A 26,506-nucleotide genomic window follows, 5' to 3' on the forward strand; every position below is an offset into this window, starting at 1 on the left:
CTGCTTCTGGGTCCTAATGTCCGGGTCTCAGGTAAATTCGAAGCAGCTGTGGGTTTTTTTTTTCCTATCAGTAATTTATATGAACATATATAGATGGGTAAGGCTATGCGCATAGAGGTGGACGCATGCAGCACTCAGGTTTGCAAGTTCTTCCTAATATTAGCCTCCCTTAGTGTGTAGTAGTTGGGAGCAAGCTCCGCCCCTTGACCATATAGTCAAACGGGGATGAGACGGGGATTGGTCGGGGCTCAGGGGTAACACCTGCTCGACTCCTTCATTCAAGTGACACCAGAGCTTCCAGGGATATTTGAAGCACCATCCTTTCCATTCCTGGGCACTTCCACAGCGCTGGCAACGGCACGGGTCACATGCTCCCCGAAGAGAGGTTACAGAGCTCCCTTCCCGAGCGCTCTGTGGAGTCAGAAAGGAGGAGGAGGAGGAAAAAGGAGAAGAAGGAGGAAGAGTAGAAGGAGGAGGAGAATACTCGAAAGAAGAGGAAGAGAACACAAAGAGTAAAGGTTCTCAGAGCGGGAGCTTTGTAACTGCAACCATGTGTGTGGAGCGGTTCAGCCAATTAGTGACCCTGGCGTTGGTGCTGGCCAGCTTCGATCCCGTGCTGGGGACTGAAGCCACTAACCCACCCGAAGGGACGCAGGACAGAGCCTCTCCGCAGAAAGGGCGGCTCTCCCTACAAAATACAGGTAGGTTGAAGGGGGCTACGGTGACCGTAAAAAGCTGATTTTTGCAGTCTGCGAACCCCCCACCCCACCCCCCACTGTAATGCTACGGTTGCACGAGTCTTTCTCTCTTCTCTCTCTCTCTCTCTCTCTCTCTCTCTCTCTCTCTCTCTCTCTCTCTCTCTCTCTCTCTCTCGCTCGCTCTCGCTCTCTCTCTTTTTCTCTCTCTGCCCCAGTGAGAGAACATGAGTTACCGGGCAGCAGGCAGGCATGCAAACTCTCCCGGGCCACCACCACCACCCCCCTTCCCCCAGGATCACCCGGCATGCTGCTTGCCGGCTTCCGACTTTTCAGCTGCACAGAAATGCTTAAGCATGGGTAGCCCGGAATCCTCACGTGTTGCCGTGGCAATGAGCTCCCTGGGCTGGGGTAGGGCTGCTTGCTCCTACTGCTCTTGTTTTTGAACGCTTTAAAGAAGCGAATACAGTGCAGCAGCATCACTTCCCTTCTTGGCCTCAGTTTCCTCATTTCTTTAAAAAGAGGATTGGAGTGGACCAGGCTATCTCTGAAATTCATTCCACCTCGCAGTCCTATGACCCTGGGCAGCTGACCGCCGTGAAGGAGCGTGGCTCCCAATCCTAGACTGCGGGCATCAAGCGCAAGCTGCGCTCTGGGAAGTTGGCTCGTGCCCCCACTTCGCTTAAACTCAGCCCAGCGCCTTGGCTTCCATCTGGAAAGATGCTGTGTGAGCGAGCAGCTAACTTAGTTCGCTCGCCTGAGCCGGGGACCTCAGGTTCTGACGGGCTTTGGGTTCAGGCAGAGCTCAAAGAGTTGGGGATGGGGTGGGGGAGGCGGGAGCGGATCCAAAAGCGGTAGTTGTCTTCTTTTCTGGCGCAAAGCGGGGAGCGAAGAAAAATGATGCAACTGGCCGGGAACTAGGCTGCTGCCGCCGCTGCGCCTCAAACCCTCGTGGGCGAGCTGCCTAAAAGAGCCCAAGCGTGCAATGCACGGGGCTGGACCTTTTCCCAGAGCGAAAGAAAAGCTTCCTGCAGCTTCTTCGCTCTCCCCACCCCCGGACGCCCTTTTTTTTTTTTTTCTCCCCCTTAACCGTGTAAATGCTGCAGCGTCGCTCATTCAAACCCGTGCGAGCTGGAATGCACGAGTGCCCATTAGGGCTGGCCACATGTGAAGCCCAGCAGCCGCGAGAAACATTCTCTGCACCCTGCTACTGCAGTGGAGGGTGGGGGATACGGGGGGGGGGGGTGTTTCCACCCGTATGCCACCACAGGCTACCGCTGAGTTTCCAGCTCCACATCTCCAAATCCAAGATCTTATCCAAACCTTGACAAAGAATCAGTCACCATCCCAACTTCTTGTCCTCCAGGGGCTGCTTGTAAAGCTTTCTCAGAGAATAGTACAATATAGTTCCTAATATAGCAAGAGAGGCAATCAAGTGTAGTGGGGAAAGCACTAACTGGAACTGGAGGAACTGAGTTGTTTCCTACTGTCTGTGTGACCTTGGACAGGCTCCTTAACTTCTCTGGAACTGCAAAATGAAAGGTTTAGAGAGTTATCTTTAAGGTCTCTTCTGGTGCCGTCTGAGTTAATGGCTGCCCTGGTTGTCGCATCCCCATGGTGGGCCTTTCTGATCTCATTTTATCACCGGTTTAATTGAGGTTAAGGGGGATTAGGGGCCGAGTGCCCCATAGGACCTAGAATTGAAAAGGGCATTAGAAATAATCGAATGCTCTGGTTTTATAGATTGAGGAAATTGTGGCATGGAAAGAGGGTAAATTACTTGCCCAAGGTCATACAGATAGTCCTTAGCAAGCCTAGCCTTCAAACCCAGCTCCCTTGACTCAAAATTCAAGGTTCTTTCCACCACCCGATTTATGCAGAGCATTTAAGCCATACTCCTTTCCGAAGAAAAGAAATTGTTGTCCCTATGGGGAGGAGGTGGGGGGAGGGATGGAGAGAAGGGAAGAGAGAAGGAGAGGAGACCGCTGGCTCATACTGCTGGGGTTTATGGAAAATTAAATGAAATCTTGTCGCATTCTGGAGTTCTAATTAAAGGAGCCTCTAACTGAGTGGATCATTCAGCTTCTGGGCATCATTCACTTAGCCCTGAAGGATTGCCCCCAAGTTGACTCTCTTTCTAAGCTCCTTGCAAACCACGGCTCCACCAGCTTGGTATTTTTAATGCAGATGGTTTTCTAGGCACTGCCTTAATAGGAATTTTGTTTTAATTTTTAGGTGTTGAATCATAAAGCTGAATTGAAACTCCATTTGGCAGAGATCCTTTTCTGCCAGGCAGGAAATGGATGGGATTTAATAGGCAGCAGCTTCTACAGATCTAAATAGAGACAAATGTTTTATTTAACTGATACCACCAAAATGGTGAAGTATTGCAAATGTAAAAGGGAGGTAAGAAGGCTATTAAAAAAAAAAAGTGTACTTGCTTGGTAGGTTTAATAAGCAGGGTTTAAAATACCATCTGCTCTAAAGCAAAATATTACCTCTAAGGGTTTAGTGAAAAATGGTAGGATAAAATGGAATGACAGGACACTGTCCTTTCTGGATACTATTTTTGTAATGTAGGTTTGTAGATGTTCTGCAAATAACTAGTTGTTGTTTTTCTTTTTTTTTTTTTAAGTACATCCCAACTCCCTGTGCTCTTTTTGCCCTGAAATGGTTATTGGGAAATTTTGTTTCTATCCTGTTTCCTTGATCCCCTAGTCTAACTGGCTGTATGGATTTGCCTCTAAATCTTTGTTTTAGCGGAAATCCAACATTGCTTGGTGAATGCTGGCGACGTGGGATGTGGAGTATTTGAGTGCTTTGAAAACAACTCTTGTGAGATTCGAGGCTTGCATGATATTTGTATGACCTTCCTGCACAACGCTGGAAAATTCGATGCCCAGGTAAAGAAAAATCTGATATTTGTCATTGGAAGTGTGATATGAATAGGCTTTGTGAAATACTCATAGGAAAAACTTTTTTTTTATTCGCCTCAGTCTTTTTTAAAAAATCTAATGAAGCAGACTTCAAAAGAAGAAATGAATACTCATGTTCCCTCCCCTAGTGCTCAGTCGAACTATTATGGGGGTCACAGAATTGACTATATTAAACTCTTCTGGGCTCTTAGGCTGAGTCTGTGTAAGCAAAGTGAAATAAAGAGAGTTGAGCAATCATCTGGGAATCTGAACAATGTAGACCAAGGTCAGGACAAAGAGTGCACACCCAGGAAAGCAACAGAAGTCCTGAGGCAGCACCCCAACTTGACACCCCTCACTCTGATTATCACACACCTAGTTTAGGACTAGATTAGTCCTGTGGGACAGTATTATAAAAGCTACTATAGCCAGATATGGAAAGGTAGGTGAAGCTGAGATGTCACAAAAATCAGTCCCCTCTTATCAGCACCAAAGGATTTTAGATTTGGAAAGGAACTTGGAACATCATCTAATCTGGCTTCAGATGAGCAAACTGAGTCAGGAAGAAGGGAAAGGACATAACTAATAAGTGGCAGAAGCTGAGTTAGAACCCAGATCTCATTCCAAGCCCTGTGTTCTTTCTACCCTATTTCAGTCTGACTGGTTCTCCCTACTCACCAAAGAATCTCCATTCAATTTTCCACTTTATCTAGCCATTTAGACCTAGTCTAGGTAGAATACACTCTAGCTAGTTTCATGTTAAGCAGAATTAAAACAGCTTCACTACATTGGGCATGGCAGCCAAACAGCATATAATCTTTGGCTCTGACACTGACAATAAAAATATATTTTCAGAAAGCATGTGACATTAGTCTCCTTGCCTTCGCTTTCTCCCCAGCCCATTTTATACATCACTGAAGCATCCTGTTATTATGTCTTGTAAACCTACTCTCCCATTTCACTGGGGAGAAATGAGAACATTTGGATGGGCCAGCTACTTTTGGCTTGACCTTGCAGTTTATAGTGTAGTTTTAAAAAATCCCCAGCCATCATCTGGTATCTTTCTGTAGGCAATGCATGCAAAACAGGGTTGTCTTTCATTATCACATGATTTCCCCTGGATTTTGGCATTGAGAAGTAACTATGGCATCACCTATTCTTCCTTAGAAGTAGGCAAAAAGAGCCTGGCAGGCTAGAGGTTGAGGTAGTAGTTGGGGGGGGGGGGGGTGTGCAGTAAAGGTGGCAGGAGAGATGGCAAAAGAACAGTGGTAGAAGAGATAAGCTTTGAAGCTCTGCTTTCCCAACTCTCCTCTCCATGAGCAAAGATCCATTAGAATTCCCTGGAATTAGGAAACATAATAGAGTGGTTCTCTACTAAGATCCTGGTCCACTGCCTTATTGAATATAGAGTTGGTCCCAGGTTCTAAAAGGCTTTGCCAGTGAGCAAAAGCTCTGGCAGCCCTGCCAGGCTGAGAGGACTTTGCACACAGTCTTGGTGATGGACTTATGTCTATCCTTGAAGGAGAAACTTTGCTAAAATTGAAGAGGTGCTTCACCAGCAGTTTAGCCACCAGGAGATGACTTTTTTTTTTGGCTACAGAAGTTCACAAAAATTATGTGTGGCATAAAATTACATCTGGAAGGGATTTTTAAGCTTATTCAGTCAGGGTCTTCTTTTTACAGTTGAGGAAACAAATCTAGAGAGGTGAAGCAACTTGTCCAGTATCCAAAACCATAGAGCCTCAAACCCAGTCTTGATTCTAAATCTAGTGCTCCTTCTATTAGACTAGCTTCCTCCATCAGTGGATGGAGCAAAAGTATACATACTCAATTTTCATGCTTTATAGATCCATAAAACATTAAAATTACAGAGTCAAGGAGCAAAAGAGAGGGGGGAAAGGCAGTTACCTGAAATATTTTTTAATTGCTATGGTCCTAAGAGTCTTATTTTCAGAATACACACACACACACACACACACACACACACACACACACACACACACACACACACCCTCAGAGATTTCAGTTTCCAGGAGGTTTTCAGATTGGTGGATCTTTTTTCCACTTAATAGAAAGGGATAGTAAGATAGGGAGAAGAAGGAACAGATGAAAGAGCTAAGGAAAAAAGAAAGGTAACTACATAACCTTTTTTTCTGTTGCAAAGAAAATATATTCAAATTGTTACAATTGTTTCCAAGAAACCCAAATAAATGTACCAAATAATCACTAAATTCCAACCCTAACCCTCTTACTTTTCCAACTCCAATGTAACTCTTTGTGTCCATCTGAAAAAGCATGAGGAAAAGTCATCTGCAACAGTTTGTTGCTGTAATGGAAAGCATGAGGACTTGAGTATACTTTGATGCATAAATGCCTGACCTGCTATTGGAGGTTGATAAAGGAATTAAACACTCTAAGCTCCCCTCTGAAGCCCCTAACAGCTGTCTCCTTTCTAGGATAAGAAGAGACCAATAGGGCTGCCAGGAAAGAGAACTGTAGGCCAGATGTGTGCCTAGCTGGATGGCTTGGCCACTCCAAGGCAGGGAGAGTGAGGAGGAGGGAGGGATGTCTGTGTCAGCTGAGTAGCTCAAATCTCCAGATGCTGCCAGGCAAGTGTCACAGAGACGACAATTTTAATACCTAAAAGGAGTAGGGATCATTTTCCAATGAAAAGGAATTTTCCTCCAAAAGGTAGAAGAGGAAATTTCATGGGGACTTAGGGAAGCAGGATCGTAGGCATGAGGGATCATTGGATTTAGAACCGGAAGAGAGCTCAGAGGTCAATCAAGCCAACCACCTCATTTTTACAGAGGAAGAAGCTGAGACCCAGAAAGGGGGAATGGCTTGTCCATGGGCACAGAGGCAATAAGAAGCTGGGGCCAGAAGTCAGACCCAAGTCTTCTGATGTCCGAGCCAATTCTTTTTCTAACTACAGCTGGTTTTCTAGCAGGAATGAGAAAAGCCAATGTTAATACCTCTCCTCGAGATTGAAAATGCGATCAGAAGGAAAAAGAGAAAGGCGATTCATTGCAGCTGACTGAGGAATCCATGTACAATCTGAGCACATGCAAAAGGAAACTTCCACTGGGGTGGGGGAGTAGGGGATGACAAACAGCACTATTAACCCTGAGGGAGGATTGGAGTGGGGAGACAATAGGTATAAACTCAACTGATGATAATTCTGAGGAAAGCTCCAGCTGTCTGAAGTCAGTATCTGGGGCTTCCTTCCATCAGAGAGAGCTTCTGCAATAGATAGAAAGAAAAAAAGAAAGAAGACAAGGTAGAGAGAGCCTTGCTATTTCTCAAGGTCTAACTGGCCCAGGATCAACCTCCTGACTAATAAGAGTGACAACAAAGCTCCTTTTTTTAAAATAGCATTTTGAGTTTTACAATGTGCTTTCCCCTCAACAACCCTGGGAGGTTGGAGCTATTATCAGCCATTTTGCAGATGTAAAACCTGAAGCTCAAAGGGATTTCAGTTGTTTGTCCAAGGTGACATCGCAAGTAAGTGTTGAAGCTGGAATTTGGGCCCAGATCTCTAAGTTCCCCGATTCTAACTCCATCACTTTTCCCACTACAACATTTCGCTTATCAAGTTTTCTATTCTAAAGTGGAAAATTTTACAGCTGTCAGCCCCACTTTGGTCCAGGGAGAATGAACACAAAACATGAACAAGCTTATCGGATTATCTAGACTGTTAAAGTTGGGAGGGGTTTTAGAGATTGTCTAGTTCCCTGCCATTGGTCAGTCATGTCTGACTCTTTGTGACCCCATTGGAGGTTTTCTTGGCAAAGATACTAGAGTGGTTTGCCATTGCCTTCTCTGGCTCATTTTATAGATGAGGAAACTGAGGTAAACATAGTAAGCTGACTTGTCCAGGGTCATACAACTACTACATGTCTGGGGCCAAATTTGAACTCGGGAAGATGAGTCTTCCTGGCTACAGGCCCACCATTCTATCTACTATGACACCTAGCTGGCCCTAGTTCAGCTCCTTCAACTTACCTACTTCAACTCCTTCATTTATAGGAATGGAGACTTTGATCCTAGAGAAAGGAAGAGATTTGCTTAAGTTTATACAGCGGGAAAGAATGTGGCCCAGTGGAAAGAAGGGGCTGGCTTTGTAATGCAAGATCAAATCTTGCCTCTGTCACATACTGCTTATTTGACCTTGTCAAGTCACTTAATCCCTTTGTACCTCAGTTTCCTCATCTGTAAAATGAGAGTTGGAGTGGATGGCTCCTAGGGTCATTTCAACCTCTTAATCTATGGGTGATAGATCCAGTATAAGAACCTATTGCTCACTGATATGCTATACACTTTTTTTCTCATTTCCTCCCTTCTTTATTTGTTCAGGGTAAGTCCTTCATCAAAGATGCCCTGAAGTGTAAAGCCCACGCCTTGAGACATAAATTCAGCTGCATCAGCCGGAAGTGCCCAGCCATTAAGGAGATGGTATTCCAGTTACAGCGGGAATGCTACCTGAAACACAACCTCTGCTCTGCTGCCAAAGAGAACATACAAGTGATGGTGGAGATGATCCATTTCAAAGATCTGCTACTGCATGAGTGAGTTTTGGCTGCTTAGTCACAAGTCAGTTGCAAAAGGAATTTCCCTCACTTTGGTCTGATTAGAGATGATATTGGGAGAAAGAGAAGTGACCTCTTTTTGAGAGATCAGCTTTTCTAGAAAATGGAAAAAGTTATAATTTTCTATGCAGAAGCCCAAGTGGCCTCTCCAGGCCTTCCCTCCCATTGGCATTTGAGTGCCACCTTTTCAAAACCCAGAAGCATCAAAGATGGGAAAGCTTGCCTAAAGCAAATAGTTATGCTAGTAAGAGGTCCTCAGGAACAGTATTCTCTTTGTTCTCAATTAATTTTGAAAAAAATAGTTCAGGGGCAGCTAAGTGATTCAGTGGATAGAGAGCCCAGACTGGAAATGGGAGATCCTGGGTTCAAGTCTGGCCTCAGACTCTTCCTAGCTTTGTGACCCTGAATAAGTCATTTACCTCCATTGCCTAGCCCTTACCACTCTTCTGCCTTCAAACTAATATACAGCCTTGATTCCAAAACAGACGGTAAAGATTTAAAAAAAGAACTATTAATAGATGCTTTAAATTTACAAAATTATTTACATGCTGGATCTCTTTTATCCTCACAATAATTCTGAGGTGGGTAATGCAGGGTTTTTTTGTCCCCATTTTACACTTGAGTAAACCGAGATTGTGAGTTGCCCATAATCATATGTAGCATGTGGCTATGAAAGATCTCTGGGTTCCAAACCCAGCATTCTTTCTACTATGTCCCAGAAGCCTGACCTGGGATTACTAGTGATTTAAATGCCCTGAAATTTGCCATTTGCAATCCATATCCACCAAATGTTGGTATCATTTTGGTTTATAGCAGAACTAGTTCCACTAATATTACATGGGACTCCAGAACCCACCCTGAATAAGGGGGTATGAAGATCCTGCAATTTGTCCTGCAGAGGTAAGCAGCCTGCCCTGAGACATGGGACAGCCTGCCCTTCTGACTACTGAGAATGCCTAATAACCTAGTAGTAACAAGAAAACCCACAAACTTAGTAAAAAAAAAATGTGGGGTATTTCAAAACCCTTACCTAGAAGGATGATAGTTTTTCCATCTTCAGAGGGGAGATTCCATATGTATCATGATTCCTCAGCCTCACACCATCCCTAGATATACTTCCCACTTTTCGGTTAGAGAAACTAAAGCACTCAAAGATAGGAGTCAACTTGCCAGAAATCAGCCTCAGGTCTCCTTGTTCCAGGCCTTTCTCCTGGACCATGATGGCTGCTCACTTGTAGCTAGGAATGAGAGGGTCCTCTAGCAAATAAGTAAGGTATTTCCAAGTTCCCAAATGGGGCCCTTCTTTCATCTCTTGAACATGCTTATGTTAGGTGAAGGGGGAGCTGTGAAACTCCCTCCTTTCTGGGCACCTCTGGGAATGAGAGATTGTCCCTCAAAACTCTTAAGTAAGACAAGAGGCAAACAAACTCCATGGCCAAGAAACACTCACCAAGTTCATTCACACGCATGACCAACACACATCCTTTCGGAGACAAAAAATGTTGGCTCCAAACACTGAAAATTGGAAGGTTAACTTAGAAGCCTCTAATATTCCTCTGCAGCTTGGAGAAACCTGGCCTTTCTGGAGTGGTCTCTTTTAGAATTAGGAATTTTTGAATAGGTGTTGCTAAATTTTCTGGTTGGGACTGCTGTCTGTCTTTAAACAGACAGGAATGGTGGAGCCCTCCCTTGAAATGTGAGTTTTCTGGTGGGACCTGGAATGTGGGTCAGGGCTTGACCCATTTTGAAGAATTAGGAAGCTCCTCAGGGATTCTGCAACAGCCTTCACCCCCATGTCATCGGGGTTATTTCTGGGCTCCCAGGGACAAGCTACACATATCCCTTGGTGTTTGGGGACACTGAGAGGTTCTAAAAAGAAATAAAACAATCCCAGTGGAAAAACCTAGCCTTCAGCAGGATCTCCTGACAAGAATTCATTTCTTTTAGTGTTTAAAAGTCCACAAAGCCCTTTCCTCACAACCCTGTGAGACTTAGTATGGTTTTATCATCTCCGTTTGAAAGCTAAGGAAACTGAGGCTCAGGGAAATTAAGTACCATGGCCCAACTTCACACTACTTTTCTGGTGTCATCAGACACTCCTTCTCCAAGCTCCAGCCACCCTGGCTCTCCAGCTGTAGCACTGTTGCTGTTTTGCTGGCAACAGTCAGTGGCTTGGAGCTGCCAGGCACGTCTCCTTCCAAGTATTTTTTTTTTAAATCCTTTAGCCGCGCTGACACCCAGTTAAGGGAGCTGGGCTTTGTCATTAGACACAGGCTGAGGCTGCAGCATGAGAAGGCACTGTGCCAGCCCAGGACAACTTAGATTAAGAGTGTTCTGCACACCCTAATAGTGTGCAGCTCTCTCGTCAGGCAGAGAGAGTTCCAAGCTGACTGAATAGTACTGACTAGCCCAGAGTCCTAGAGCCATCTCCTTGGGCTGCCAAGACCTGAATAGCATGCTGCTCCCCCCCACCACCCCCCCAGCCAGCCAACCTGGATGGTCGACAGCTCACCCCACCCTTCCTTCTAGGAGAACGAGACAACAAAATGGAGAAAATAATTAGAGTTTGAATTCCCAAGTTTACGAAGCACTTTCCCTCATAACAATCATCCGAGGTAGGTAGTGTGTTATTGCTAGTAGTATTCATATTACCATTATCTCTCTCATTTTAATCATTACAAAGCTGAGGCTCAGTAAGTAAAATGACTTCACTAAGGAGACGCAGCTTCAGTGTTGTGAGTATCAGAGCTGCTATTTAAACCCAGGTCTTCTAACTCCAACCTAGCATTCTTTCCACCATTGTAATGGCTCTTAAGAGTTCAGTATTGGGGGGTGGGGGGGGAGCAGCTGAGTGGCTCAAAGGATTGAGAGCCAGGCCTAGAGATGGGAGATCCTGAGTTCAAATCTAGACACTTCCTAATTGTGTGATCCTGGGCAAGTCATTTAACCCCCATTGCCCTAGACCTTACTGCTCTTCTGCCTTAGAATCAGTATTGATTCCAAGACAGACAGACAGAAGATAAGGGTTTGAGGGGGGGAAAAAGTTCAGTATGAAAATTAGATGAGCAAAGTGGGCCCAGATGGACCCAAACTGTCTCATTTCTCTGCTTCCCATAGTTGTTTCACTTATAATTAGTGGGTCATTGAATGCTGTTTGATTTTCTTGCTGGTGAAGTACTGAACTACATCACACTAATCAAAAGAATTAGAACTCCGAGAGATCTCAGAGATGGAGTCCAATCCTCGGATTTTACAGAGAAGTAGACTGAGGCCTAGAGGGAGAAATTGTCCAAGGTCGCACAGACAGGAAACGTACTGGACCTGGGATCAAACCCAGAGCTTCGAATCCCAAATCCAGAGCTATTTTCTCTACCTCCGTGGGTCAGTCCCTGGTTCTTAGCACCAGCAGCCAAGTATCACTGTGAGCTCTAGAGTGTCCTCATCTGCTGTGTAAGCTCACAAAAAGTGTCTCACTCCCCAGGGCTTTGTTTTTTCCCTCTAGAAGAATCTATCCCACTTTAACTCAGTAATACGCAAGGACAGATGGATTTAAATGCTAGTGAATCCCTTTAGAGGGCTTAAAGAGGGCAGCTAGGTGACACAGTGGCTAGAGAGCTAGGCCTGGAATCAGAAAGATTCATCTTTCTGAGTTCAAATTAGCCTCAGATGCTTACTAGTTGTGTGACCCTGGGTAAGTCACTTTGTCCTGTTTGCCTCAGTTTCCTTATCTATAAAATGACCTGGAGAAGAAAATGGCAATCCCACTCCAGGATCTTTGCCAAGAAAACCCAAATGGGGCCATGAAGAGTCAGACAGGACTGAAAAACAATGAAATCTTAAAGTACTGCATACTTGATAAACAAAAATTCGAGTCTACCCAGGAGGTTCTAGGTTCAAATCTGGCCTCAGACACTTCCTAGCTGGGTGATCGTGGGCAAGTCACTTAACTCCCATTGCCTACCCCTTACCACTCTTCTGTCTTAGAACCAGTACCCAGAATTGATTCTAAGACAGAAGGTAGAGGTTTAAAAAAAATTCAAGTCTATCCATAACTTAAATATTAAAGATAATCAAAGATGGCAAACAGGTCCTCATTGCTTCTTCTTGGGATCCAGAGCTGGACAAGACCCTGGAGACCACCTTGTCCTACTTTCTTGAGGTAGCTATATGGCACAATGGATAGAAAACTTTTTTGGCCTGTAGTGAGGAAGACCTGGGTTCAAATTTGACCTCAGATAGCTTACTAGCTGTAGGACTCTGGGTAAGTTGCTTAAACTTCTCTCTGCCTCAGTTTTCTCAACTGTAAAATGGGAATAATAGCAGCATCTATTCCCAGAGTTATTCTGAGGATCAAATATTTGTTTTGTAAAAAATGCTTCGCATAGTGCCTGGCACAGAGTAGATGCTATAAAAATGCCTTCCCTTCTTTATTAGAAGAGGCAGCTGAGGCCCACAGAAGGAAAGCAGACTTGCCCAAGATCATATAGCCATCAAGAATAAAGCCTTTTCTGGTCTTTCCCTATCGAATAATAAATAATTGGGACTCAAACCCAATGCTCCTTCTACCTCAGTGTACTGGGGAGAGTTTTATTCCTTCTCTTAAGTGTTCACACATTCCTAAGTGAACTTTATGACCCATATAATGGCCCAGAGTGACAATATTTACTATCAAATATGCACAAGGGGCCTGTTAGGCAAGAACTGCTGAACTGGATGGTTTAGGAACTACGGTTAGCCACATTCCAGATAACATTGGCCCTCTGGGCTAACCTGGCCCCTGTGGGCTAAGAAAACCTCCAAAAGCAAACGCAGAATCAAATCTAGAGACCTCCCTGTCCCAGATTGGCCTTAGGACGTGAGAAGGAGGCACGGTGCCTGGTTCTGGGTGGTTCACACAGTTCTGCCATTCCTTCCTCTGGCACTGTTTTCCTAACAACACAACCCAAGGCAGGTGGAGTGGCCAGAGAACTGAATGTTTCTGCTTGAGGACACTTAGCCCTCATTCAGGGCAGCTCAGTGGAGGCATTCTGCACGTCTCCAGTCTCGGGAATTAAAATGAACAACTATTGCCCTTACTTAAGCCCTTTTAATTGTTAAGAAGGCTTACTTTGCTCACCCCAGCCCTGTGAGGTAAGGAGGGCAGGCACTGCCATCCCCATTTTACAGATGGAGGATCAGAGAGGCTGGGATTTGCCCACAATAATGTCAGCACTGGGTTTCAGACCCCCATGTCTCAATATCACATATTGTGTCCTTTCTCCAAACCCTGTGGCATAACCTCCCTTCATCCTAGAAAGGTTGCAGACCAAAGTGATTTGTAGCCCATTATTCAGGGCCCTCCAGTGGGGTCCCTTGTCTGAGCTGAGGTCTCCTCTAAAATCAGGGATCAGACTAAAGGCCTTTCCAGACCCCAATCCTGCTGTCCTTAAAATGGGGTTGAAACCACTCATACCTTACAAGGCTGCTGCAAGCAAAGCACTTTATAAACTAGAAATCACTCTAGAAAAGTGATTATTCCTTCATTAGCTCTTTAAACCAACCTGTAAGCAGTTATTAGTATGTCCATTTCACAGATGAAGCAATGTTTTGTCTCTTCTACTCATTCATTTTAGTTTTAAAGCATTTGTAACACTTTAAGGTTTGCAATGCACTTTACATATTTTGTCATGAGACCCTCCCCAAGAACCCTATGAAGTAGGTGCTAGTATCACCATCTCTATTTTACAGATAAGGAAACTGAGGCTGATAAAGGTTAAGTGACTTAGCCAGGGTCACATCACTAGTAAGTATCTGAGGCAGGATTTGAAGTCTGGTCTTCCTGTCTCCCAAGTCCGTTGGTCTCTCCACTGTGCCACCGAGCAGCCCACATTTTGTGCTTATTGAATTCAATTTTGTATTTTTACTGAGAGGCTGTGGGGATTCACAAGGAGAATGAGTCTTGAAACCAAGAAGACCAGGGTTCAGATCTCTCAATAACACTAGCTTTGTGACCATGGGCAAGTGATTCACCTTTCCTGAGACTCAGTTTCTCTAGCTGTAAAGTGGGGGGATGATATCTGTCATATCTACCTCACAAGGTTATTGTGAGTTGTAAATAATTGATATAAAGCAGCTTTGAAATGCTCTAAAACATAGTAGTTATTGTCATTGGGCTTTTATATACATATACACATATAAATATGCCATATATTTATATGCATATGCGTGTATAGATATACATGTACATATATACCTGCATGCACACACATTTATATATTTATTACATATAAATATATAATATTAATTAATAATAATATTTATAAATATATACATGCACACACACATGTGTGTGTATTTTGGGGCAGGGGTATATCCCCTTTCTCCTCACCAATGCATTATTAGTCTCTTGAGGTCATCTTGACCATTTAAATTAACACAATGCCCTGCACCTCAGGTCATAGATTTAAGGCTGCCCACCAAGTCCAATCCCTTCATTTTATGATGAAAAAACTAAGGAGGTTTAGCTCCTTGTCCAAGGATAAATATTCCTTGAATGCTCAGTTTTGCTCATAATGGATAATGCATTTTTGTCCAGCTTGAACACAGGATCACTCTTCTAAAACAATTTTAGCTGAGACCCCTTCAAAGAGTTCCGGCAGAAGCTGAGACATAGATGTAGTCGATCCTTTCTGGTTCTAGACTTGTTCTTTGGGGGCCCCTGTAATGTTTGTGCAAGGGGGACACAGGAATCAGGCCCTTAGGCTCAAGCTTCCAAAGCACTGCCCATTGCCTTGTTTCATTCTTAGTGTCTCTTTTCTTCTCTCTTTCTCCCACCACCCACTCCGGGCATCCGGCCCCTTCTTTGTGCCTGCAATTCCAGACCCTACGTAGACCTGGTGAACATGCTGCTGACCTGTGGGGAAGAGGTGAAAGAGGCCATCACCCGAAGCGTGCAGGCTCAGTGTGAACAGAACTGGGGAAGCCTTTGCTCCATCTTGAGCTTCTGTAACTCGGCTGCCCAAGGAGAGTCGGCGGCCAGTCCTGAGAGACAGCTGCAGGCCGAGGGCTCCAAGACCCTCCGGGCTTACCAAGGGGATCTAGGCTTCCACCTCCCAGAGCCGAGCGGGAGGGATGCTTCCAGAGGTGCCAAGGGGGAAAGAGGTAGCAAGAGTCACCCAAATGCCCACATCCGTGGCAAAGCCGGGAGCCAAGGAACCCAGGGAGCCCAGGGAAGTCATGAGTGGGAAGATGAACGGGCTGAGTATTCAGATATCCGGAGGTGAAAAGACACACACTTGATCATGAAATCTTTCCTCCATACCGTCCATTTTCTTATCTATGGACATTCCAAAACATTTACCATTAAAGCGGGGGGATGTCACATGCAGGGTATTAAGGGAATTGTGGACTTCATCGAAGGTGTATAAATAAGTGGAAAGGGCAGCTGAGATGGAGACACCGGAGCTAGTAAGCTCTTGGTTGTACCTGGTGAATTCGGCACTTACGCATATTTAAGTGAGTGCTCCAAGTGTTGTCCTCATTTTAACTTTTGTCTTCTTTTGAGCAATAGGGCCAAGTGGGTGTCAGTCTGATGGTTTGCTCTGTTGTGGGGGTGGGGAGGAGGGAGCGAGGTTGGGCATTTCCACCTGGGCCCGGCCATATCACCAACGCTAGGCTCACTTCTGTGGCTTTCGGTGCTGTCTTCCCAAAGAGTGGTTGGGTTCCCTGGGAATTTGGATTCAGATGCAGCTGTGAATGTCAAGTCATCACTGGGGATGCAGGGAAGAAGAAGGGCTGAGAGGAAGAGGAGAGTCAGCTGTGATGCTTGGTGCCACGCTGAAATTCGGTTTCTTGCCCAGATCCTTGAAGCAGAGAACTCTGGGTTTTGTTCTGAGCCATTGTTCCCTGTATGGGTGAAACGGCCTGATCAGATGGCCCCCATGTGTATCTTAACCACTGCTTTACTTCACAATTTGGCTTTTTATTTATCCAATAGCATCTACTTGTCTGTTGTCTAAATAAATGGCTTTTAAACAAGGCTACTGGGTCATTAAAACTATGGGATCATAGGAGCCAGCTGGAAAAGACCATAGAAATCATCTATTTCTGTCATCTAAATAAATGACGTTTAGATAAGACAACTAGGTTATTTAAAAAAAACCATAATGGGTTCTAGAGCCAGGAGGGACCTTTAGGTCTCATTTTACAGATCAGGAAACTGAGGCCCAGAGAGATGAAGTAGATTGCTCAAAATCATACAAGAAGTCAGTTTCAGAGCTGAGATTCTAACCTAGTGCTCTGTCCATTACATTTGGACTCCAAACCCAGTGTGCTCTGTCCATCACAAAGCGAACCCATCCCTCTCTGTTAGTTTTTCTTTATTTTTTCCCCCAGGCCAACCAACATTTATTAAATACCTCCTACATTTCAAAGTCCTGTGCTACAAATCCACGCATATGATGGAAACATACACTGTTCTTTGTGTTCATCTTCCAAAAGCGAACTTTAAGCCATTGGTCGAACTCAGGCGGAAGCCCTGTAAAGGAATGTATGACTAATGTGGACTTCTAGCCCCTTAGGAAAACAGTGAGGAAGGAAGCACAAACATACAAACATACAATACGTCTGATAGAGCCTCCCTTAGAATTTTGTTTCTCCCCATTATCAGTTTGCTAAAGAACAGCTGACATTATTTGCTTCCTGAAGCTGTGTCTAAAACAGGGATCTCTACTACCAGAATCCAAAAGGAGGGAAAAGAAAAGGTGTGTTTCTGGGTAGCCTGGATGAGAGAGTGCCTACTCTTTTTGGAAGACAGTCCACTTTGAGGAGAGCCTGGTCATAAATGTCCAAGGAAGGAGAGTCAACATGAAGAAAGGAAGGAAAGAATAAACTTAAGCCCACTGTCACCATTAACGCATCTCTGACTCAGATCCCTCTCTCCCTAGCTCTTGCCCTCTAGACTATCAAATAAAACAATCCTTTCTTGCCTCTCCTGGCTACTACTCCAGGAAAACACAGAAGCTGAGATGGCTCCTGGAATAGGTCCTTCCTTCCCCTAGGAGAAGAAGGTCCAAAATATTTCTGTCAGAGATGTGCACGTCAGCACATTCTCCCTTAGAAGAATCTAAGGACAGGGCAAAAAAGGGGAAAGCCACAGCTCAGGTTCCTTCTCCATCGAAGTGTCTCCACTGCCAGAGCCTCGTCTTAAGGGTCCCAACATCTTCGACCCCTACCTCACTCTGTCATCTCACCTTTGCATAGTCCACAACTCCAACAGGGCTGGAGGGAGGATTCACCAAGACCGTCTTCTGCCTAATAAAACCACATCGTGCTGCCAGGAAAACCAAGGACTGATTACCGAGCTTCTCATGCCGCTGCCTTAATGGGGGAGGAGCAACAGCCCATCTGGGGCTCCTGCCATGTCCCAGGCCACCTGAGCAGAATCATTTGGAATGCCAGAGATACAGTCCTGACTCTTGCTTTGATCATCCTGGGTTGATCTTGTATGCGGCATGACTTTTCATTTCCTCAGTGTAAATGTGTTGTTATCTACTGGCGTCTCATGTCATTGCTGCAATTGTAAATACTTAATCTTTGTATTTATTATGTTCCTGTCTTCATTTCAGACATAAATGGCTTACTCTGGAAATTTAACCTTGGCCTGTGTTGTATGTGTGTGTGTGTGTGTGTGTGTGTGTGTGTGTGTGTGTGTGTGATGTCACTGGTTTGTTTCTCTTATCAAAAATCAGATAAATTAAATTCTTTACTGATCTACAACACCACTGGAAAGAGGACATATAGTTATATATGTTATATATAGTTATAGTGTAAGGATTTTTCACCCTCCCCACTGAATACAAAGTGTTGCCTACGAATGTTGTATTAGGGAAATTTGACAACTGGAAATTTAGGAAAGTAAAAGACTTTCCGTGTAGCCCCATCATACTCTTCTAACAAATATTTTGAATTCAACTCAGGGAACCATTTATCTAGTCCCTTGTGTTCCTGAGGACTTGTGCTAAGTTAGGGCCTGGATGAAGTATGTATTTTCTTTTTTGATCTGACTTGGGGAAAGCTGTTGATATCCAAGTAAAGATGAGATGTTTACTTTAAGCTTTGCAATCTAAAGGAGAGGATCTGAACACCTCTCCTTGGTATGAATAGCTCTCTTATTCTGGAATGAGAAGCCTGAGTGGAGGGAAATGCTGACACCCAAAACTAAATAAATAGAAAACACCATCCCACATCACTGTCATACTTTGACAACAGAAAATAAAAGGGGTGGGGGGATGGGGGAAACATTCAAAATCCAACTAAACAAAGTCACTTTCTGCTAGAGAATAATGCTTCCATGGACCATTCCCCTAAAAGAAACAACCCAGTTTGATCTGGGACCTGATACTAAGTAAGCTGGGTTAGTTGCGATACAGGTTTTTGCTGTGGATTGATTGAGGCCTTGATATCTGTACATTTGCCCACCGCATTTTTTCTTCCAACACTAATAAACATTTTAAATAGACAGTCTCTCTTGCAGTTCAATTCTGTAATCACTGTTTGAGGCCTTCCTCCTGTGCAGAGCCCCATACTTGGCTAAACTAGGAATGCAGAGAGAAAAGATTTAGACCCAGCTCTCAAAGAGCTAAATGATCTTCCCAAGGGCAGACACACAGTGTGAGGAATGAGCTTCTTAAGTCTCCTAGGTGATTATACAAAAAAGGGACCTTAGTCACCAAACATTTATTAAACTCGTGCTATATGCCAGGAAACCATCTGGGCCAGGGATTCCTGGGGTCCATAAAACTGAATACACACACACATGACTTTTAATATAAATTATTTCCTTACTAATCCTATGAATTTTATTTACTACATCTAAAAAATTATTCTTAGAAGAGTTATGTAGGACCTGGATTGAAATTTGACCTTAGATACTTCCTAGTTGTGTGACCCTGGGCAAGTCACAACCCCAATTGCCTAACTCTTACACTCTTCTGCCTTGGAACCAATATATAGTATCAATTGTAAGGCAGAAGATAAGAGTTAAAAAAAAAAAAAAGAAAGAAAATAATGGGGTATAAAGGTCTCCATGACACAGAAAAAAATTAAGAAATACTGATGCTAATTTAAATTCAAATCTGGCTTCAGACACTTACTAGCTATGTAACCTTGGGCAAATCACTTAACCCTGTTTGCCTCTTGCCTCAGTTTCCTCATCTGTCAAATGAGCTGGAGAAGGAAGTGGCAAACCACTCCAGTATCTTTGCCAAGACAACCCCAAATGGAGTCACAGACAGTTAAACACAACTGAAAAAAAAACAATTATACAACAGCCTCTAACTTCAGATAAAATGTGCTTGCCAATCTACTACACTATACTATGCTACCTCCCAGGCTTTCATTTTGTTTTTCCAACAGAAAAATCAAAAAATTTGAACTCCTTCTTTGGTGTCACTTAAAGGAATCTCATTTTTCCCTGTCACTCCCAAGAAGGCAGTAGCCACACAGAACTTCCAAGAGAAATCACTAGCTACATCACCTGTGGTGTAGTGTAGGAAAAGCAGTAAGTCCCTCCCTCTCCTCCATTTGACCCTCCTTGACAAAGAGAAGATAAAATCTCAGCTGCCATATACCACTCTATTCCATATTGCTTTGGGTCACATAAAACACTTGATACTCATTTTGGCATTGTGCTTATACTTTTCATATTTGATTTCCACAAAAGTCCTAGGAGAGCAGAAAATGTGCCCCCTTTTAGGGATGAAGGGATAATACCACCAAGAGGTTAGGCTAATTGTTCAAGATCATATATCTCAGTGGTTCCCAAACTTTTTTGGCCTACCGCCCCCTTTCCAGAAAAAATATTACTTAGCACCCCCTGTCACATACTATCGCTGCCCCCTTACAGTTATTCACCACCCCCAAACGCACCTGTGGCCATCACCGCCCTCCTGGATCACTGCAGCACCACCAGGGGGCAGTAGTGCCCACTTTGGGAATCACTGATATATCTAGTTAACATCAGAGTTGAGACTCAACCCTAGGTCTAATGTCTTTTATTCTAGTTTCCTCTCCATTACATCACACTGCCTTCCTATTTTTGACCAACATAGAGGCAATTTAATTCAACAGACACTGAACATCTACTATGCCAGTCTACACACACACACACAGAAAATTGTTTGGACATCCACACAAGAAAAACAAAGTGGATGAATATGGATATTCCCAAGACTATGATATGAAGCTACATAAGCAGCCCATTGAGTTGGTCCATCAATACGAACATCTTGGTCAGGTACTGTAGGAAGAAAATTAACTGATTCAAAGGTCAGTAGAAGGAGAAGAAAAGACTTGATCAAATCTTAGGAACTGTAGGTTTTTCAGTGATCACAAAAACTTATTTCTTTAACATTAATGAATAACAAGATCTCAGGAAAATAAAAATGAGTAGCCCATACGGCATAAAAAGATATGAGGTGGGAGTCAGAGCAGGCTACAGCATAACACCAATCATGACCTGTACTAGAAGTGACATAGAAGATATCATCAAAAAATGTAGACTCAGAAAAGGAAGAGGGCTGTTCACATAGCCAGATGGAAGGAAAACAAATGAGCTGCAGTGGTACCAACAAGATATTAAAAGAACTAAAATAAGACCATCAGTATATAAGTTAGGTCCTCTGTGGGGAATTTATGGAAAGCCACAGACAAGAATTACCAAGGGTAAGAAAGATTTCAATTGACACTAGTGGATGGTATACCCATACCAATGAGGTCACTGGTATAAGCACTTAAATATTCATTTTGTCAAAGGCAATATGTGTACATGATATAAAGCACAGACCATTCTCTCAAGGAGCTTTCTGACTCTGCCCCCATAGTGGTCTAGGTGCCTTTGTATGTTATTGTTGTTGTTTAGATGTGTCCAACTCTCGGTGACCTAATTTGGGGTTTTCTTAGCAAGGGTACTGAAGTGATTTGCCATTTCCTTCTCCAGCTTATTTGACAGATAAGGAAAACTGAGGCCAGCAGGTAAAGTAACTTGCCCAGGGTCATGTAGCTAGTAAGTGTCTGAGGCTAGATTTGAACTCAGGAAGATAGAGGCCCTGTGCTCTATCTACTGTACCACCTAGCTGCCCTGTCACTGATTAGAGTCAGCTTTGTTTATTTATAAAGCCAGGAGAAACAGAAGTACTCCATTTCCCACCCCATCCATACCCCACTGAGCCCTTCCCAAACTAACTGCTCTTCCTTTCCCATCTTCCTAACCCTGTTAAGGAGAGTTCCCTTCATTGATTCTTCAGAGTTGCTTTAAATTAAAAATAAACTTGATCAGTATTATTCCTGTTTTAGACATGGCTTAGAGGAAGAATAATTACACTCTTGTATTTATAGCACCATGTGGCAGAGGAGCTCAGCTTTGGGAGAAAAGGGAAAATTGATGCTCTCACCTTGCATCTCAGCAGAGGCTTAAACTTTGGCTCACATCACAAGGAATGAGACCCAAGGGGATGCCATCTATTTTTCTTGCCTTTCAAGTACTACACACTCACATGCCATACTATTTAGACCTATAAAGCACCTTAGAGATCTTCTAGCTAAATTCGCCCATTATAAAGATGAGGAAACTGAGGCCAAAGAAGTGGACTGTGTGTCCAAGGCTATACATATGGTAAACAGCAGAGCCTCTCTGAGGAGAACAGTTTATGGGAAATTGGTTTATCTCATGAAGATTGACTTGTCTATCTTCTATCCAATAAAGCCTGCCTAATCCACATTCCATAACAGTCTCATTTGGCTGACTTTCTAAGCAATGAGGTGGTATACCTCAGAGAATGACAGGCCTGGAATCAGAAAGATCTGAGCTCAAATCTAGCTTCAGACACTTACTCTGTGACCCTTGGAAAGATACGTTACCACTCTCTACCTCAGTTTCCTCAAATGTTAATAATAACACCTACCTTCCAAGGTTATTGTGAGGATCAAATGAGATAATATTTGCAAAGTGCTTAGCACATTGCCAGGCACTTTCCCCCCATCCCCTTAGGCCTCTCTTTATGGAATCTCAAAACAGAGACTCCTCTAAGACTTTAAATTTGGAGGGCATCTCTTAAGATCCCCTTGGGGTCTAAATCCACCGATCTGACCAGGTCAATTTCCTGCTAAAAACTTCACAGGCTCCTTGTTGCTTCTAGAATAAAATATAAACCGCTCAACTTGATACTTAAATCCAGTCCCTCTCTGGGCATATTTTATCTTATTGCCCTTTCCATTCTCTATATTCCAGCCCAATTTACCTACTTGTTATTCCCCAAATTTAGTCACTACAATAGCTATTTTCATGCCTTTGCAGGAACTGTCCCCATGCCTGGAGTGCACTCCCTCATTTCAATTCTTAGAATTCCTACCTTCCTTCAAGGTTTCAGCTCATTAAGCACGTCCTAGAAGTCTTTCCTGATCATCTTACTTGTTACCACTTTCTCCTTCCTCAGACTATTATGCCTATAATTCTCTTAATATAAGTTGTATCCCTTGAGTAGAAAGTAAGTTCCTTCTCAGAAGACAGGAACACACAGTAGGTGCTCCATAAATGTTTGTTGATTGACTGACCAAGCACCTGTGCATAGTGGGTACTTTAAAAATGTCTATTAAACTAAAATGGAATTGGAGCTGTATCCTTTCAGTCAGTGCTCTAGGAGACCAATTAAGAAATTATTTTACTTTGAAATCAATCATGGAATCACTTCCAAACAAGCTAGTTTGTAACTGATCAGTCAATAAATGGACATTTATTAGGCATCTGCTATGTGCCAGGTACTATGGTAAGCCCTGGGGGATTAAAAAAAAAAAAAAAGAAACTAAAGACAATCTTACAGTCTAATGGAGGAGAAAACATGCAGACAAATATATACAAAGCAAGTTACATACATAATGGATAGGAAATAATTAACAGAAGGAAGGCAACAGTATTAAGAGGGGTTGGGAAGACTTCCTGTAGAAGGTGGGATTTTAGTTAGAACTTAAAGGAAGCCAAGGAGGTCAGGAGTCAGAGCAAAGGAGGGAGACGTTCCAGGAATAGTGGACAGTCAGAGAGACTAGATCCAAGAGATGAAGTATCTTGTATAGCCAAGAGGCCAATGTTACTGGGTGGAAGGGTACATATTGGGGAGGAAGGAGAAGTAGGAGCTTCTCTAACCAAACTAAGGAGACGGACTTTCAAATTTCTTCCAAATTCAACAAAGAGAAAGCCCCCATGCTGAGAACTTGGAAGAGCCTTGGCTGCCGGGCAGATTTAATGTTGAATTATTTTTGTGGAAGGGAAGAAGGAAGGGCGAGAGAATAGAAAGAGCAATTGAAGCCTCAGGCTAGAAATCATGTGTGACCACTTGCATAAGCAGTGCATTTCTTTAATGCTTCTCTGAGAGACTGGGGGTAGGTGGAGGAGAATAATAAATCCATTCTAAATCAGTGGATTAAAATGGATTTCACCAGCATCTATGTGGCCATTGGCCAGTAGCCTCAATCCTACAGTATTCTACTTTGGGGATCTGCTATCTCTTGATCATCTTCCTCCTCTGCATTTCCTAAATCTTGGATCAAAGAAAAGTGTCCTATCAACCATTCTATGAATGACCTTAAGAGAAATGGATCAGAGCAAAGATTTATCCATTATTTCTGGCTTCCAGAGAAGAAATAACCATGTTGAGAACCCATTCTACTAGTGAAGAGGCCAGTACTAATGAAGAATGGAGGAAAGGTTATCATCAGAAATATTTATGATTAAAAGAAGAGGGCCAATCAATCACAAGGCAGAAAAGTGTCACACTACATAGAGGACTGGACTTCAAATCAGAAAGAACTGAATTTGAATTCTACCTGAGAAACTTACTATTTCCTCACTAACCCTGACCAGATCACTTAAGAGGTCTCTAAGGAATAAAGGGCACTGCAGGAAGACAGACCAAAATTCAAATCCAGGCTCAGACACTCAGTATCCATATGATCCTGAGCAAGTCACTTGAACACTATTTACCTCAGCTTTCTCTTCTATAAAATAAGCTGGAGAAAGCAATGGCAAGCCACTCCATTATCTTTAAGCAAAAAAAAATGTAATCACAAAGAGTCAGACACAACTTAAATGACTGAACAACAACCGGGGATGTAAAAATGAGGAATGGGTCTACCCTTAAGCAGCTTAAAATCTGCTAAGGACAAATGATTTCTACACATAAAAGAATATGAAATAGACCAAAGAGTAAAGACAAAAATCTCAAAAAATGAGAGGAAGGACAGATCACTTTCATCTAGGTTGCAAATGAGGAAAGGCTTAATGGAAGAAGTAGTACTTGAGATGGACCTTGAAGGAAGAGAAGAATGTTAATGAGCAGGGATGAGAAGAAAGTACATTCCAAGGAGAGAGAATAGCATACACTGGTGGACACAGATGAGCATGTGCATCAATGGGAGATGTCATTGAGTCAGAATGTAAAAAGCATAAAGGGGAATACTAAGAAATCAGGGATGGAAAGCAGGAGAGAGGGAGATTGTGGAGGATCCACAAATGTCAGGATGAAAAGTTTTTGTTTTAACCTAAGGCAACAAGGAGCCCACTGGTTTTTAAGTGGGGGAGTATATGACTGAAAAAGAGGGAGATGGGAAGGTGGAAAGAAAGAAAGACAGAGAGACAGAGACAGAAACAGAGACAGACAGAGACAGAGATAGAGAGAGCACATATATAGGACCTGGAAAGAAGAAGTCACAGAGGGGAAGCTGTTATGAGATTAGCAGTACCAGATTTGGGGAATGAGAATTCAATCATGCACAAGACACAGGGCAGAGTGCCTTGCTAAATTCAGTTTTGATTCCTGAGACCAGAGCCATTTCCTTTCATTTCCCTTTCCTTTGTTGCCCTGTTATCAAAGAGGAGGGTCACTTGTTATCTTCTCCTGAAAGGGAGGCTTACCCTTCTTCTTAAGTTTCCTTACTTTCTATGTTTAAATGTTTGCTTTGTCTCAAGCAAACAGTTTTGATAAAAGTTAATAACACCTCTCATTACTACTCTATTATCACTCAAATTCAATGTAGGGAAGTCACTGATTTGTACCCAGGAGGAGAAAGAGTTATAAAACTATAGTATGTTATGGGAATAGAACTTATAGCTGGGGGCTCAGAGCTATAGAAGAAAGTTTTTGTTGATTCATTTTACAATTTGACAATGCAAAGAGAATATATTTATACAGTCAGATAGTAGTGGCTTGTTAACCAGCTAGGCTGACATTGTGAGGAAGGGAACATCTACCATAATTCTGGATCTTGGTTTGAAAAGAAAGCCACCTGGCTCATTTCCACATTTGCTACATATAGCCTTTACTTCCTCAGCAGCCACAATTTTGAGTTATTGAAGATCTGGAAAACAAAATTCTAACCAAGAGAATTCTTATTTTCAAATGGTTCAACATCAGAAATCTATGTCATTTTATTAATGGAAAAAACATTAAAAGAGATGCATTTCAGTGTGCTTTGCAGATGGGGGAAGAGGTGAAGGCCATGCCCTAAGGACCACCATCTGGCTTAAAACTAAAACATTTTACCTGAGTTGCCTCTCCTTCTTGGAACATAAACTACTAGAAAGTAGATATTGCCTTGTTCTCCTATTGGTAATTGTCATTGCTTAGAATAATGCTTGACATATAGTGAATACTTAACTAAAGCTTTTAAATTTTATTCACATAAGCATTAAGGTTCTACTATTCATCCTAAGATCCTATATATGACTGAAAAAAAGTAAGATGGATACAGAGTATGAGGAGTAATGGATGACTAGTCCAAGTGTTACACTGTTATCTACAAAACACTGGAGTATTATTTTCCAGTTCAATAACTAGGAGGCAGCAACTATGGTAGATAGTCAGAGGGATCTGGGTTTAAATTCTGCCTCTGACACTTACTGGCTTGGATCCCAGATATTTGAACCTCTCAAGGTTCTAAGACAATGATGTCAAACTCAATCCCTACAGGCCCCATCTTTGACTTAGAAAACCACAAATTAAAATTATCTGTGTTGTATTATTTTTTGTTAACTCAGCTAAACATTTCTGATACATGTATTTTAATCTAGTTGGGACTGAACTCCTAAGGGCCATGAGTTTGACCCTCTGCTCCAGGCACCTGTCCAAGACTATATTGAAGAGAAGGTGTGAATCTGCTTTGGTAATGATATGCCAGTATAGTTTTAGTTTTAGTACCCAGGACAGATGAAAAACATGCAACCAGAGAGGAGAAATATAAGAGAGAGAGAGAGAGAGAGAGAGAGAGAGAGAGAGAGAGA

At 43.0% G+C, this 26,506-nt stretch overlaps 1 protein-coding gene across 1 annotated transcript; it reads left to right on the forward strand.

Moving 5' to 3' along the window:
• The first annotated feature begins 339 nt into the window (after positions 1-339).
• On the forward strand, positions 340-16,131 carry STC2 (stanniocalcin 2). The gene is made up of 4 exons (XM_044661676.1): positions 340-701; positions 3,456-3,598; positions 7,967-8,178; positions 15,059-16,131. The coding sequence occupies exons 1-4, from the start codon at positions 551-553 to the stop codon at positions 15,459-15,461; spliced, it is 909 nt and encodes a 302-aa protein (XP_044517611.1). The 5' UTR covers positions 340-550; the 3' UTR covers positions 15,462-16,131.
• The last annotated feature ends 10,375 nt before the right edge of the window (positions 16,132-26,506 follow it).

This window comes from Gracilinanus agilis, chromosome 2, assembly GCF_016433145.1.
Source record: "Gracilinanus agilis isolate LMUSP501 chromosome 2, AgileGrace, whole genome shotgun sequence".
NCBI lineage: Eukaryota > Metazoa > Chordata > Mammalia > Didelphimorphia > Didelphidae > Gracilinanus > Gracilinanus agilis.

What these genes read in the sequence shown, in the direction of transcription:
- STC2 (XM_044661676.1), top strand. Translation starts at nt 551, where the DNA reads ATGTGTGTGGAGCGGTTCAGCCAATTAGTGACCCTGGCGTTGGTGCTG. An exon ending in GCTCTCCCTACAAAATACAG is followed by an intron (nt 702 to 3,455) that starts GTAGGTTGAAGG and finishes TCTTTGTTTTAG; the next exon opens with CGGAAATCCAACATTGCTTG. An exon ending in AAAGATCTGCTACTGCATGA is followed by an intron (nt 8,179 to 15,058) that starts GTGAGTTTTGGC and finishes CTGCAATTCCAG; the next exon opens with ACCCTACGTAGACCTGGTGA.